The sequence below is a fragment of the Leuresthes tenuis genome, unplaced genomic scaffold (assembly GCF_036924035.1).
Source record: "Leuresthes tenuis unplaced genomic scaffold, fLeuTen1.0.hap1 SCAF_12, whole genome shotgun sequence".
In the NCBI taxonomy this organism is placed as follows: Eukaryota; Metazoa; Chordata; class Actinopteri; order Atheriniformes; family Atherinopsidae; genus Leuresthes; species Leuresthes tenuis.
The window spans coordinates 19,714,351-19,728,519 of NW_027325366.1; the positions used below are offsets into that span (position 1 = coordinate 19,714,351).

A 14,169-nucleotide genomic window follows, 5' to 3' on the forward strand; every position below is an offset into this window, starting at 1 on the left:
TCAAAGATATACTTTAAATGAGGTCACCACCATTTATGCTTTTTGGGGAAAAGCACCACTGCATTGATCAGTCTTGAGCAAATCTCATTTACCTCGTCTTAGTGGTCTAGTTTGAGGCAATACGGTGCCTTTTAGTGAACACATGGGCAGGTTGCAACAGTCACTCACAACTTTGTGCCATCACAAGGCAGTTTAGGGCCCTTCATTGGATGCAATTTGAGCTGGTCTGCTACAAATGATAGTTTAGAGTGTTAAAGGGATTTCCGAACACTGCATCTGTGCAATGTATTAATAAACACTTGCCACATTATTCAAGTCGTGAGTTACAAGATGCAAAATTTGTGATTCGTCAAATTTAAAAACTGAACCTCCTCCGGGAGGAGGATTTATGAGGGATGAAAAGAGACAGTGCAAGGCAGGCAATTCATTCTTTAGTTTATTTTGCATATTCGAACTTGTGCATTCCAAATTTACAAGAGACAACTTGTGGCCGGAGCAGGGCTTCAAAACTCATCCAGTGCAAGTCCGTGTCACAGCATGCCAGCTCGTCACTGGCGCACTGGGAACGCAAACCTAGCAAAAAAGTGACCAGGATCCCATGCTGACATGAAGCCCCACTATACTGTACAGAGAGCCATCTGGTCAAGTTGAATGGTGATAGGCTACAACTACTGTTGATTGCATGTGCTGGAACTTAAATGCATGTTGGAAAAAGGTAGAAATAGGCAAAGCTTGTGGAATGTTCATCATGGGACGACCGGTCCTTACGACGCTGCCTTCTCCTGTTCAATGACTGCAAAAGAAGAGGAAGAGTCAAAGCCAGAAAGTGGAACACAGTGACCAAATGTGCATTGAAAGGAACTTTGAGCAATACATACCTTCTTTAGTTGGCAGTATGTTCTTCACTTCGGTGTCCGTCTTCTTCAGCTTTGTTTTGTCAAAGGTAGTGACTTCTGTGATGTCGGGTTTGTCAGACATGCTTGCAGAGGTTCTAAACAGACAAGAAACTCACCAGTATTAATTTCACCTCAAATGAAGTCAAGTAGCACACATTAGCATTAGCCAGCGGCATCCAAAAGCTTAAAAAAACGGCTCAGCAACGCAAATATGACCACCTCCGGTTTGTTACAACCGTGTAAACTGGGGGCTATTCTATTCCAAATATAAAAATTCTATACGACTTTCTAAAAAACAAAAACACGTAGTTCGAGGTTTAACAAAGACAACGCCAAACAAAAAATAAAAAGAACAAACGGAACCGTGACGCCTAAAGGTAAAATTACAACTGCCACTTACCAGTTTACGACTCAGCGAAATCACACAACTTTACTCAGTCACACAGGAGCAGAGTGTTGTTCCGTTCCCCAATCATCCTTTAAATACCCCTCAGTATGTTAATGACTCCATGACGTCACGTCTTTTGCCCTTTTTGTACAGAAAATGCTTTGCTCTCCCGCTCTAATTTTTAGCGTGATAAGAGGCAAAAGTTGAACAAGCCCAGGCAATAATATTAAAAAAAAAAAAAACTTTGAAAAGTATACGTGTATATTTAAGAAAAAATAACCAGCTGTATCTCATTAATGATTGACACGAGTCGTTGTCTCCGGACATTAGGAAGCTGTGCATACCACAGAGGCGGTTATAGATGTTTTTGACTCGCCAAAAAGCGAACGAGATGTGGTTTACAAAGAGATTTAAATTCAAAGTAGGACGATGAGTTTGTAGTTTAAGTGAACACACAGCCCTTTGTTTAAACTTTAACAGCTGCGACCCCATGCGGTTGAGAACAGCAACTGCATGAAAAGCAGAATGCTGAAGGCGAGGTCAGATGCATAGTGTAATTAAAAGGTTTGTGCGGGAAATTTAGGATGCGTATGCCTCAGTTTTCCTGACTCCAGACAACCAAAAATAAAATTTGAATAAAAGGTATATAGAAAGTCTTGTTGGTTAAATTAACACTTAGTATTTAGCCAAAATCTGCAAAAAAAGCACACATTTGAAATTGATTTATTTACATAAAGTATTGTTTCTACACACATTCAAAAGACTTCAGTTATTATTCAGGATCAGCGGAAATGACAAATTGTTTTGTATTTTCTAAAGAGCCAAATTGTGGAGAACCAAGCCCAGACCTTTGTACAACAAAATAACATTACAAGCCAGGTTGTCACCCTGCTTTACTTGCTCGTGAAGTAATTTGAATATGTCTTGTTGTACATCACTTGATTATCCACTCTAATGACATTCCTCAGGTTTTGCCAGAACCAGGGCTCCGCGGCTGCAGTTCTCGGCCACTCAACAACACTTTTCCCACACAGCCTCTTCCTCAGACGCAGGAAGTGTGAATGCTGCAGGACGGGCTCCAGCATCAGCAGCACGATCACATCCATATTTTCATCCAGCAGTCTTTGGTGGGCCAGATACATTGCCAACTTGAAGACACCAGTCTTAACATAGCCCTCTGTCAAGACAAACATAGTTTTGCGACTATATTGGATGCTCTGAGTGAGATTGTCAACTAAAGGGACCCCAGGGGGCCAATCCCTTTCCTCCAGGCACAAAGGCAGATGCTTCTCTCCTTCCTCTTCCAGTTTCATGCGGAGATTCCTCATCACCCATTCAGAGACATGCGGGTCATTGGTGTCGTATGTGACAAAGACGTCATAAACGTTATCTGTTGAATGCAGAGATCGGTAACCCTTCAGCTTCGCTTTCATATAGTGCAGAACATAAGAAACATCCCAGTAGAATAAGTGAGAAACTGTTGCTACAAACATGAAAACAATAATGAAGACAGTTGTGAGAATGTACATCTGGAATGCCTGACTATCGTTTACACACTGTCTAATGTCAAAGTTTATCAGTATGTTACCCTTCTTGTCTGCTGGTGTGTCACATGTCACTTTAGTTGTCAATCTAGGAATCTTTACATTACTTTTTTCAATCCATACAATAAAATCTAACGAATCGCAAGTACATTGGAAGGGGTTTTTCTCCAAGAATAAAGTCTTGATTTGATTTTCAGGTCCTGTCGGGAAGGTAGATTGATTGATGGTGGTCAGTTTGTTGTAGCTCAGGCTGAGAGTCCCAAGGCTTTTTGGCCCCTTAAAAAATCCCTTTTCCAAGTGAAAAATCTGGTTATGGCTCAGATCAAGGAAAGTCAAAGTGTGGGTCATGTTTGAGTTAATACCTGCCAGGTGAGACAAAGAATTGAAGCTCAGGTCTAAAATTTGAAGTTGATTGAAAAACCGTAGCGCCTTCCACGAAAAGTCAGTAAGTAAGTTATGGCTGATGCGTAGTTTGATGAGGTTACTGGGCAAATGCTCATAAACACTTTGTGGAATCTTTGAAATATAGTTGTTGGATATATCTAAAACTGTCAAATTAGTAAGGTCAGTGAAAAGTCTCACATAGGAGCCATCCCTTTCTTTCCAAAGAGTTCCAAGAAAGTTGTGTGTGAACTGAAGTTCTGCCAATGAGATGCTCTGCATCTGTTTTGTTGTTAAGGTGGAAATGCAGTTATAACTCATATTCAGCACTCTAAGAACAGGCAGGTTTTTTATGAAATTTAGATTATGCGTTATCCCATATGCTTTAAAGTAGTGCGCATTGTGACTGAGGTCCAGCACTTGTAATTTCTGCAGTTCTTTGAAGGCGTCGTCATAGGCCAGATCGATCTTGTTGAACGACAGGTCCAGGTATGTCAGATTAGGCAGCACGGAGAACTCTGTGCCATTGAGTGCTGCTGAAAATCCATTCCCTGAGAGGTTGAGACATGCGATATCTCCATAGCCCTCAAACTGCTTCGGAGAAATAAAGAACAGGTTATTTGAGCTGAGGATAACAACTCTTCCAGAGTCAAAGCAGTCCTGCTTTACAAGGCTATGTGATGGCTTATTAGCAGTGCCGTCTGGATGGGGTTTTATGAACGGTGAAATGGAAAGGTCAGATATTTGATTTGATATTCCCCTTCTTAGAATTGGGGGGGTTGTCTCTGGAATGGGATACAGCCTGTTTTCTGCAAGATATATCATTTTCAAGTGGCGGAATTTTCTGAATACACTGACATCAGTATGAATGATAAAATTAGTCCCCAAATTCAACACTGACAGATTTTTGAGCTCATACAGGGGTTCGAGTGTGCTCGGTCCAATATTCTGGAAGACCAAACCCTCTATGTTCAAAGTTCGTAATGATATGAGATTTGAAAACTCTTTTGAAAGGTTTACTGTTGTAGGATAAAGCTTAAGAGCAAAGTTGAAAGCCAAATGTATCTCTTCAAGCCTCGGAAGGTATCGTAGAAATGTGGCCTCCTCAGTAATCGCTTTTAGTAAGAAGTTAAATGACAGGTACAGCCTTTTAAGCTTGTTCAGACTTTTAAACCAAGATGGATTCAGGTATTGCAGTGAGTTTCCGCCCAGGTTCAGTGACTCAAGCTGTGTTAGACTCTGAAATGCATCATCATCAATTCCAAGAGAAGTGTTGACGCAAACTACACAAGGATATGGAGCATTTTGACATCTTTGACAGTTCCCTTGTATTCTAAGGTCTTTTAAGTTAAGCAGCCCATGGAAATAATCTTTATACATGTACTGTATTTTGTTAGAGGCAACATTCAACATGGTTAATGATTTGGGTAATCCTTTGGGAACACTGCTTAAGTTGTTAAACGACAAGTCCAGAGAGTGAAGTTTGGTCAGGGCAGCAAAACTGTTGTCCATAATTTTGACATGCTCTCCACACGGGTTCCACGTGTAGCAGTTTTTGGATAAGTGCAGTTCTGTCAAGTTTGTTAAGTCGGCGAAGCTGCTGTTGTGCAGGAAAACAATCTTGTTATTGTTTAGGTCAAGGACTTTCACACCGAGGGGGAGATTTTCTGGAATTCCTTTCAGACAATTACCAGCCAGTCTCAGCTTGCGCAGTTTTGTTAGGTTTTTAAAAACATTTGCAGCAATGATCACTTTGCTGTTCTTGTTTGCCCAGCTGAGATTGAGCTGAGTCAGGTTGAGCAGTTTGGAAAAGGGTTGGACGGTAATGTTCTTAATGAAGTTTTCTGATACGTCAAGATCAGTGACATTACTAGTTATGTCATTAGGCACTTTATGCAGATGACGCCCTTTACAGTTAAACTGGACCTCAGAAGCATTGACGGCTGTGACATCACAGGGGAACTGTGGTAACATCCAGAAAGGCTTGCTTGCAGCAGTTGTGATCTCATGATGGCAGCACAGACAGAGAAGCAGGAGGTGAATCCAACACATTGTGTTCTGTGGACAAATCATTAAATCAGTCAGATTCAGCAACTTGAACATGTAATTGTTTTCAGCATAAGTCACATCCAAATCACAACTTTTTATAAATGTGTTTTAGCGCTAGTCTAACACCCATATACCTTGAGCTCAGTTCTGCTTTCTATGCTAATTTGTCTGGTTCATAACGGACGTTAAGAGTTCACCTCTTAGTCTCCTTTCAAAATGTAACAAGGAACACTAGCTATAGCCTTTGTTTGCAGAGAGTTTTTAAAGTAAATGTAAAATATATATGAAGTTAATATGAGGCCTCAGCCACCTCATTTGAAAAATAAGGAATAGAGGAATGATCACATCAAGCAAACATAGCAGATACTCATCATTATGACAGCGATGAGTATCATCATGTCAGATTTGTCATTAACGTTGAGGTCATTTGTAATCATTTTACAATTTAGGTAACTGAAGTGATTTTGTGCCTTTTTGTGGTCAATTTGCATGTCCATTTTTGGAAGAACCTTTAATCCCTTTGAGACAATAAAACATGCAAATTTTTATTTCCATTTGCATGCATTTAGTAATTATTTGTCTCTTTGTGATTACTATCACTTCGTTGTGGTTTTTTGATGAACTTTTCAACTGTTAAGTTAGAACTAAAGTGATCTGGGCTGCTCTGACCCCATAGACCGCTGGGTTTATGTCTGACCGGCTCATTCAGTATTACCATCATGCAAAAAAGAGGCAACTTGCTACTCAACCAAACGCTTTGTATGCGTATTTAGCTTTTATTAATATTCAGACTTAAAACACATAAAAACCTAAGCATTGTTTTTGAACAATCTCCAAAAATCAGAGGATTTTTATCTGAGCCCCTTCGAAACAGATTTTGAACAGAACACTTTAGATTTTATTGTTAATTACCGACTTTGACCTAATCTTTAGAAAAATTAATAAGAAAAAACAAGAAAAAAAATGAGTGTGTCTTCAAATGATGAAGATAGATCAAAACTGCAGGTCTGGAAGAGCAATACACATCTGATACCTTACTTACAGCTAAGGGCAGACTTCGATACTTAACCCATCTTTCACTTGTTAGACATTGTTGCACAATATGGCACCAGCAGGTGGCAGTAATTTAAAATAAGTAAAACAAGACTCCAACTGGCATAACTCGTCTTCTTTGATTTTGTCTAACTGTGAGCTCTGTTAGCGTTAGTCCTTTTGAGCAAGACTGTATAACATTTGATGATGTAACAGTCAAAAATTGTTCATTCTAAAAGTTACTGCAAAAACACCCACGGGTAGAAAAGCCAGAAAGCCTGTGAACTGACGCAGTCGTGTCAAATGCACTGCGATTTTTAATCTAAACCATGACAACATTCGTTGAAAAAAATGTGTGGCTGCACTTGAACATGTAATTGCACCGTTTGTCATCTCTTGAAATCTAACTGTTGTTCCGGGACAAAGTAAACTGACAGAAAAACGACAACCTGATTTTTTTTTTTGTATATTGTATTTACTGTTTAATATATTTTCAATAAGCCAAAATAACTTCCAACAAATAACACAGAAAGAACAGTTTTTTCAGTCAATATTCATTGTCTTATTAAGCTGTATAAACCTTTAGCACAAAATCAGGAGAAACATAGGTATATAAACATATATATACCAAAAACATGCAATATGAAATCCCTGATTATTATTTCAGTCTGACACATAAAACTATAAAAATAAGTGAACTCACCATTGTACATAGGCTGTACTAATTCCTCGTAATCTCAACTTTTAAACCAGTTGACTTCGGCACTTTGAAATAGTTTGAAAAATCTATTCTCGTAAAAAAAAGCACCTTTGCTGCATCTCCAGGACACTATGAGTCAAAGCAAGCCTACGCTATCTCTTTCTTTATACAAGTACCCATGTGGCCAAAGCTGCACATTGAAGTTGCACACTGGTTCACACAAGAAGATCTGCTGGAGAGAAGTAGCAAGTGAATTGCAGAAGTACATGTTTCAGTTCCCTGTTTTGAATAAGTGTTTGTTGTTTCACACCCATCTCTTTCTAAAATGACGTCATAATCCTATGTAAGGCTGGCAAGGAGTGCAAATCCATCCCGTAAAAAGTAAATTAGTACATTTAAAACTTTAAAACTTCTGCTTACATTTGAATGACACATTATTTCCATATTAGAATGCAGACACAGAAGTACATTCAGAGCAATGAAGGGGGAAGTGTGTGTTTCAGTGTATTGTTCTTGTTACAGTGTCTCTTTGAAGAGATTGTTGTATTGTTTATGGCTCTCAGTAGCTAATACACTCTTCAGGCTGAACCAGAAGTATGGCTGTGCCTGCGGGTTTCTTGGCCACTCGAGTAAAGACCTCTTATACAGTCTCTTCCGTAATCGTAGATACTTTGAATTGCAAGGCACTTTCTCCAAGAAAATCAGTACTATTACATCATCTCTTTCATCCATCAGTCTTTGGTTGGCCATGTAGAAGGCTGTCCTGAAATTCCCCCCTTTGATGTACTTTTTAGTGAGTATAAACACAGTCCTCTTGCTCTTGTGGATGCTCTGGGAGAGGTTGTCAATCAGGGGACAACCAGGGACCCAGTCTCGTTCTTCCAGACACAGCGTCAGGCGGCGCTCTCCGCGGTCCTCCAGGTGAACGCACAACTCCTTCATCACCCACTCTGATACTGCGGGATCCTCTTTGTCATAGATCACAAATGCATCGTAGACAGCGCTCTGGGAGTACAGGCGGCCATAGCCTTTCAGCTTCGCCCAGCAGAAGTGGTAGATGTACCACACGTCCCACAGGAAGAGATGGCTGGAGATGGACAGAGTGAGGAAGCTGAGTACGAGGGACGTCATGAGGGTGTAGAGGATGATGGACAGGAAGGGATGCTGGCAGGCCAGCAAGTCCACTGAAACCACGGGATGACCTCTTTGTGCACCTGGAGCGGCACAGGTAACATCTGTGCCCAGCTGAGGGATGGTCACCGTTGTCTTGTTGAGCCACGTGACAAACCAAGTGGCGTTGCAGGTGCACAGAAACTTGTTTTTGTGGAGGAGCAACATGTTCATCTTTTCGATAACATCATCTGGAAAAGTGGATTTTTCAATGTACTGTATGTGGTTAAAACTAAGATCCAGATATCTTAAGCTGAAGGCATCCTTGAGTAGATTTGCTGTGAGTTTTTGGATTTGGTTTTTATGTAATATGAGTTTTACAAGGGATGTTGTGCAGGTTGACAGCATGCGTGGAACAGTAGTTAGGTGATTTCCACTGAGATCCAAGACGCTTAGATTACGTAGAAGTTTTAATTTCCCCCAGTCGAAAGACTTCAGTTTGTTGTTTTTGATGTAGAGCTCAGATAGCTTGTCTGGCAGACCACTGAAGACATCTGGTAGAATAACATTAAGGTTGTTGTGGGAGATATCGAGGACAGTCAGATTAATCAGTTTCTTGAAATAGTTGACATATCTAGTATCCCCATCCCGCCACAACATATCTAAGCGGTTATCTTTGAATTCTAACCTTTCAAGGGATTCACTTTCCAGCTCTGTGTTGGTGGAAGTAGAGATTTTGTTATGGTTCATCAGTAGTACCTTGAGCTTCTTTAAATTTTTAGTAAAATTAAGCAAGTGAGTCAAGCCTTCTGACTCAAAATAATGGTTGTTATTGCTTATATCCAAGATGACCAGATTTTGCAGCTCTTTAAAAGCGGTTGAGTAGAGCAAGTCCAGACGATTCCACGAGAAGTCCAGATACTGTAACTCTCTCAGATTGGTAAATTCAGAACCATTCAGGCTTTGGCTCATTGCGTTTCCGGACAGATTGAGGCATCTCAGCTCTTTCAGATTTAAAAATCTAGCATGCAAGAAGAATATGTTGTTTCGGCTTACATCTAAGGTTTTACCAAACTTACTGCATTCCTTATTGACAAAGGATGTAATTATTCCAAGTTCCTTATCTTTGTATTTGCAGCTTCGTGCATACTCATCATATCGAAAGTAATGAATCTCTCTCACGTCCTTATTTTGGTACTGATCGGCAGGTGACATGGGAGACCAGAGTGAGGGTTCCGCTCCAGTGAAACCGACAGTATCTTGGCCATCAGAAGGAGAAGATATTTTGTTGTCAGACAGACTGATTATTTTAAAATTTTTCAACTCCATCAGGATGCTAAGATTTGCCATTTTTATGAAGTTTGTGCCGAGATCTATGACCTCCAGGTTTGGTAGAAGTTTTAAAGGATCGATGCTCTCTCTCTTTAGCTGCTGAAACACATAACCCTTCAGCCTGAGAATTTTGAGTGACTTGAGATAGGAGAAACTACAGCTCAGACTCAGTGTCTGAGGATACCTCTGAAGCTCGTAGTTAAATGACAGGTCTAGCTCTTTTAGTTTGCCCAGGAATAAAGGGAAGGAAGTGAATCCCATCTCTCTTGCTAAAAAGTTTGATGAGAGATCAAGCACTCTGAGCTCTTTTGTGCTGACAAACCATTCAGAAGGCACACTTGTCAGGGAGTTACTGTGCATACGTAATGTCTTTAGTTTAGTCAACATATTAAATGCTGTCTTGCTGATATCAAGTGGTGCATTATTTGGACATGGGTTACACGGGAAAGGGGCATTGTAACATCGAGGACAGTTTCCACTAATGTCAAGAATTTCGAGGTCTGTTAAGTTTTTGAAATCCTCATCCGTGACCTTTTGAATGTTGTTGTTGTAGAGATACAGCTCTTTTAAACTTGTGGGTAGCTGATGTGGAATAAAGGACAAGTTGTTAGACTTAAGAGACAATAATGTTAAATTGTTAATCTGTAAAAATGCGCCGTCATCGATGTAATAGGAGACATTGCAGGGGTTGCGATAGTAGCAGTTTTGACCGAGGTAAAGCACCTGAATATTTCTGATCTCAGAGAGGTTTGCTTTCGAAAGATAATAAATATGATTCACTTCCAAACTCAGCAGGATCAGATTCGAAGGCAGGCCTTTAGGTATACTGTAGAGCTGATTTCCATCCAGATACAGTGCTCGGAGATTCCTCAGTGCAGTAAAAGCATTTTCCTCAATCACAACACTCTTTGTGCACATGTTGTCCTTGGGGCCAATTTTGATTGGCACACAGTTGCACCTCATGTCAATCTCAGTCAAGTTCTCCAGACCCCGAAAGGAGGTTAGGTTTAATTTTGGAATATGGTTGATGGTGAGAGTCAGATTGGTTGTGTCTCTTGGGATGCCACGGGGAATCTCCTTGAGGCTTCTCTCGGTGCAGTCCACTTTCACCTCACTCCCATTGTTGACCTCGCTGACGTCGCATGGCAGGGTTTTTGGGTAAGAAATTCCGGTTGATGTCATAATGAAACAAGACCACAGGCCGAGCAGCACCACACACATCTGTACAAAGACATAATCACCTTTTGAGAAATAAGTGAAAAGCTAATGTATATGGTATATAGAGCCATCAAAATCAATGTTTTGAGCAAGTTAAGTACAGAATCTTCCAGTTCATGATTAAACAACAAAATGGCACAGGCTAACATTTCATTTTCAACATCAGCTTGTAGTATACAGCCCTTCTGAGCAAATCATCCCTCATTTAACTGCATATGAATCACAATATTGCGGAGTATATGGACAAATAAGCTTACACTCACCAGATGGAAAGACATTATTTTTCTGAGAATGTGAAGAGGTCCCGCTTTGAGATCTGTCGTCAAGCTGAGTAGAGTACTGAAAGAGTCGTAGCACTCACAATCAATTCTAAGGAGATGGTATGAAAGTAACAGGTGTCTGTGTTAACCCAATGTTTGTATAATTTTAGCTGGCATCGCTTCCTTATTGTTACAAACCACACGCATACAAAACTTTTGACACGTCCGGAATGCTTGATCGAGTGCCGTTTGTTTTATAGACATATGCTCCATGCTGAGATCATCAAGACAGTAATTCAGTTATAATAGAGGGATCGGGGATTTGAGGATCTATTTGGATAGTATAATAGCACAAATGGAGGACTTATGGGTTATCAACTGCCTCCCATCAGTGCCAAGACTGGTTTCATTTCTGTTTAAACTACAGGGGAAAGTGAAACCTATGTGCAGGGTTTAGGTTTGCAGACTTGCATGGTAAACCAAGCAAACATTTTTTTCTGAAATCTGTGGCTACTTTGACTGAGAAGGATTCCCCCTCACCTGTGTACATAGCGTGCATGTCTGTTCCTTTACCAAATGTACAGATTCAGTCCACTTCTTCCCGATTAGCTGCTTTTACAACGATAACACATTATTTAAAACTGTCATTCTAGCCATCCCATCATCATATTTGTGGGCCATTGTACCGACGGGCCAACTTTTATCACTGCTCAGCTGATGCACACACAAGACTGTCCGGTTTTTTTCTGAGGAAATGTCTTGACAGTTCAGATTGGATAAATTTGATTACAATATCTACGATGCATGGAGGATGAATATGACTCTGGCCATCCACTTTTCCTCAAGCACCATGACCATTTTAAAGTGTTGCTTCTTCTTTGACATTTACGAAAATGACAAGCACAACTTTACTTACAGACATTCATAGTTCCCTAAGGACACTCCTGAACACCCACCCTCAACTGTACGCACCCACTCTCACATTCCTTTATATCACGATCACCACGTCCATTGTTAAATCGTTCTTATCCATCCTAGAACATACTAGCATAAGGAAGAAACAAATAAATACAATACATTTTAATTTACAATGAAGTTACCTACATATGTTGTCTCCCTGGTGAAGAGATAAGCATAACGTCTGGATGAAAACGCTTGGTGAGACTTACTTGTAATGATGGGATGAAGCCCCTTCTGGAAAAATCCATCCAACAAGATTTTGAGATTATTTTCAAGGACAATTATGTTAACAATAAAGCTAACATAAGTGTTTTTTTGTCATTCTTGGGCTACATACTGGTGTGTAAATGATTTATGGAACATGATAGATCATATAGATACACTCACATCTTTGTACTAGTCATGTTATGTTTTTTCTCAATCGTTCACACACTATCACCAGGACACAAAACAGACAACAACAAAAGAAGATACAAAAAAACACACCAACCAACTATTAATAGTATTCTCCTGCTCTGACAGAGGGCTCTGATTTGTTGAGCTCAATGCTAAACAAAAAAATTGCTTTATATTTCAATGCCTACACCAAGTGTTCATTTAGGATTAAAGTGATTTTTTTTTTTTTGCTTCTTATTTCTTTATAGGACTGAGCCATTTTCAACACTCAGCAACACTCATTACAGGCTGTTACGCAATTGTTTAACATCGATCTTCCTGGTGTGTCAGACTGTGTTGAAGTTTATGTGTTTTTGAATGATTTTGTGTCATGTTTGACGGCAAAGTATAGGATTTTCTGCATGATTATGTGTTTAACTAGAGAATTAGGTTTTGGGAGTTGTAAGTTAAAAGCTGACCTAAGAGTTGTAAGTTTTGGAGATGAGGGAGAATTTGTTATGGAGTTGTGTTTAGAGTTTGGGGGAAATGGAACCACAATTTCAGTTCATCTTTTTGCCTCCTCTAATGCAGCATCCCTTGCACCCTCTTCTATGCAACTATGGGCTGGCAGTTTTGTTTTTAACATCTTCAAAACATTTGCAGGTAACCATGAAATTGCTAGAAATGCAAATGTCGCTCACCTTTGAGTGCAACGTGCAGGTTAACAACCCCACTGAGTTTAAGTGGAGGAACTAAAAGAAAATAATGTAACTTCCTAAATGTGGAGCATGCACAGAACACTTAAGCCAGTTTTCAGAAATCCAGCTTTAAGAAGTTTGATTTGATACAATTTCAATTGGGAAAACACATGTTCATATATTTTAAAAATCTGGTTTTGGATGGAATTGCACGATCATTTATTTTTCAGTTGTCATGTACACATACTCTTTGTGCTCTCAGTAGAGTGTTTGCCCTCACATTTCTTAAGTATATGGAAACAACTAGAGGTGATGTTTTAGTGTTGGAGTAACAGACATTACACAAAACAACGTAATGCCGAAGCAACAGCCGGTGGGCTTTTAATCATGTCACACACCGTACAAGAAAGCAGCGGTGGGCTACTGAGCATGAGACACCAGCTGCGAACAGAAGGTAAATTATGAATAAGTAAGACTAATTATTATTAGATTGGAAAACGAGACTCTTCTAAGAAGTCTCTGTAGAGCTGCATTTCAGCACTTCATCACTGTCAATATCTTGATGTCCCACACCTGTTTATTGGCAGCCATACGCCAATGGAAACATAAGAGAGTACACAGAATGAAATGCTATCGGTTAAAAATGAAATGCTATCTATCAGTCTCACATAAATCTGGCTTCTGCATCCCATTTGGAACTCCTTCAAATCTCTGTGTATATCATACTCGTGTCCAAAACGAGCACCTCATACTCTATTCAGGTTTGTTGTTACAGAATCATCACTGAAGTCTTATTTCTTCACCTGCACAAAGTGCACCCAAGCAAGTAGGCCAAATCAGGGGAAGTTGAAGTTGTTCATTATGTCAAACTTACAACATTTTAATTTGCTTGTTCTACTCATACTAAACAGAGAAGATAAATACAAGTAACATTATACCTGCTAAATATCAGGATATGAGCAATGGCATGGTTAGTATATGGCATCATAACACTATATACTAACCATGCCATTACCTAAGCCCTGTGCTTATATACTTGCATAGCTGCTAGAATGACTGATTTGTTTTTCTCGTATGCATGATTCAACATGTTTTTTGTTACTCCTTTGCCCTGTACATTGCAAACACCGTTCAACTTGACAAGTGCGACAGACCATCATCATCATCACTAATGCAAAAAGCAGCACCACTCAGACTCGAGTGAGTCCTGACATGATGAATTGTTT

At 39.8% G+C, this 14,169-nt stretch overlaps 3 protein-coding genes across 3 annotated transcripts; all 3 read right to left on the reverse strand.

Annotated features, from left to right (window-relative positions):
* Positions 1–423: 423 nt before the first annotated feature.
* tmsb4x (thymosin beta 4 X-linked) lies at positions 424–1,025 on the reverse strand. The gene is made up of 2 exons (XM_072396971.1): positions 879–1,025; positions 424–793 (listed from the first exon to the last, which is right to left on the reverse strand). Exons 1-2 carry the CDS (start codon positions 976–978, stop codon positions 765–767), a joined length of 129 nt encoding a protein of 42 aa, XP_072253072.1. The 5' UTR covers positions 979–1,025; the 3' UTR covers positions 424–764.
* Positions 1,026–1,947: 922 nt separating this feature from the next.
* Positions 1,948–7,076, reverse strand: LOC140319363 (toll-like receptor 8). Its single transcript, XM_072396965.1, has 2 exons — positions 6,994–7,076; positions 1,948–5,267 (listed from the first exon to the last, which is right to left on the reverse strand). The coding sequence occupies exons 1-2, from the start codon at positions 6,994–6,996 to the stop codon at positions 2,178–2,180; spliced, it is 3,093 nt and encodes a 1,030-aa protein (XP_072253066.1). The 5' UTR covers positions 6,997–7,076; the 3' UTR covers positions 1,948–2,177.
* A 137-nt stretch (positions 7,077–7,213) lies between these two features.
* tlr7 (toll-like receptor 7) lies at positions 7,214–11,382 on the reverse strand. Its single transcript, XM_072396964.1, has 2 exons — positions 10,914–11,382; positions 7,214–10,653 (listed from the first exon to the last, which is right to left on the reverse strand). Exons 1-2 carry the CDS (start codon positions 10,926–10,928, stop codon positions 7,507–7,509), a joined length of 3,162 nt encoding a protein of 1,053 aa, XP_072253065.1. The 5' UTR covers positions 10,929–11,382; the 3' UTR covers positions 7,214–7,506.
* Between the last annotated feature and the right edge of the window lie 2,787 nt (positions 11,383–14,169).

Coding starts and splice junctions, on each gene's coding strand:
- tmsb4x (XM_072396971.1), bottom strand. CDS start 978: ATGTCTGACAAACCCGACATCACAGAAGTCACTACCTTTGACAAAACA. Junction 794..878: donor CATACTGCCAACTAAAGAAG/GTATGTATTGCT, acceptor CTTCTTTTGCAG/TCATTGAACAGGAGAAGGCA.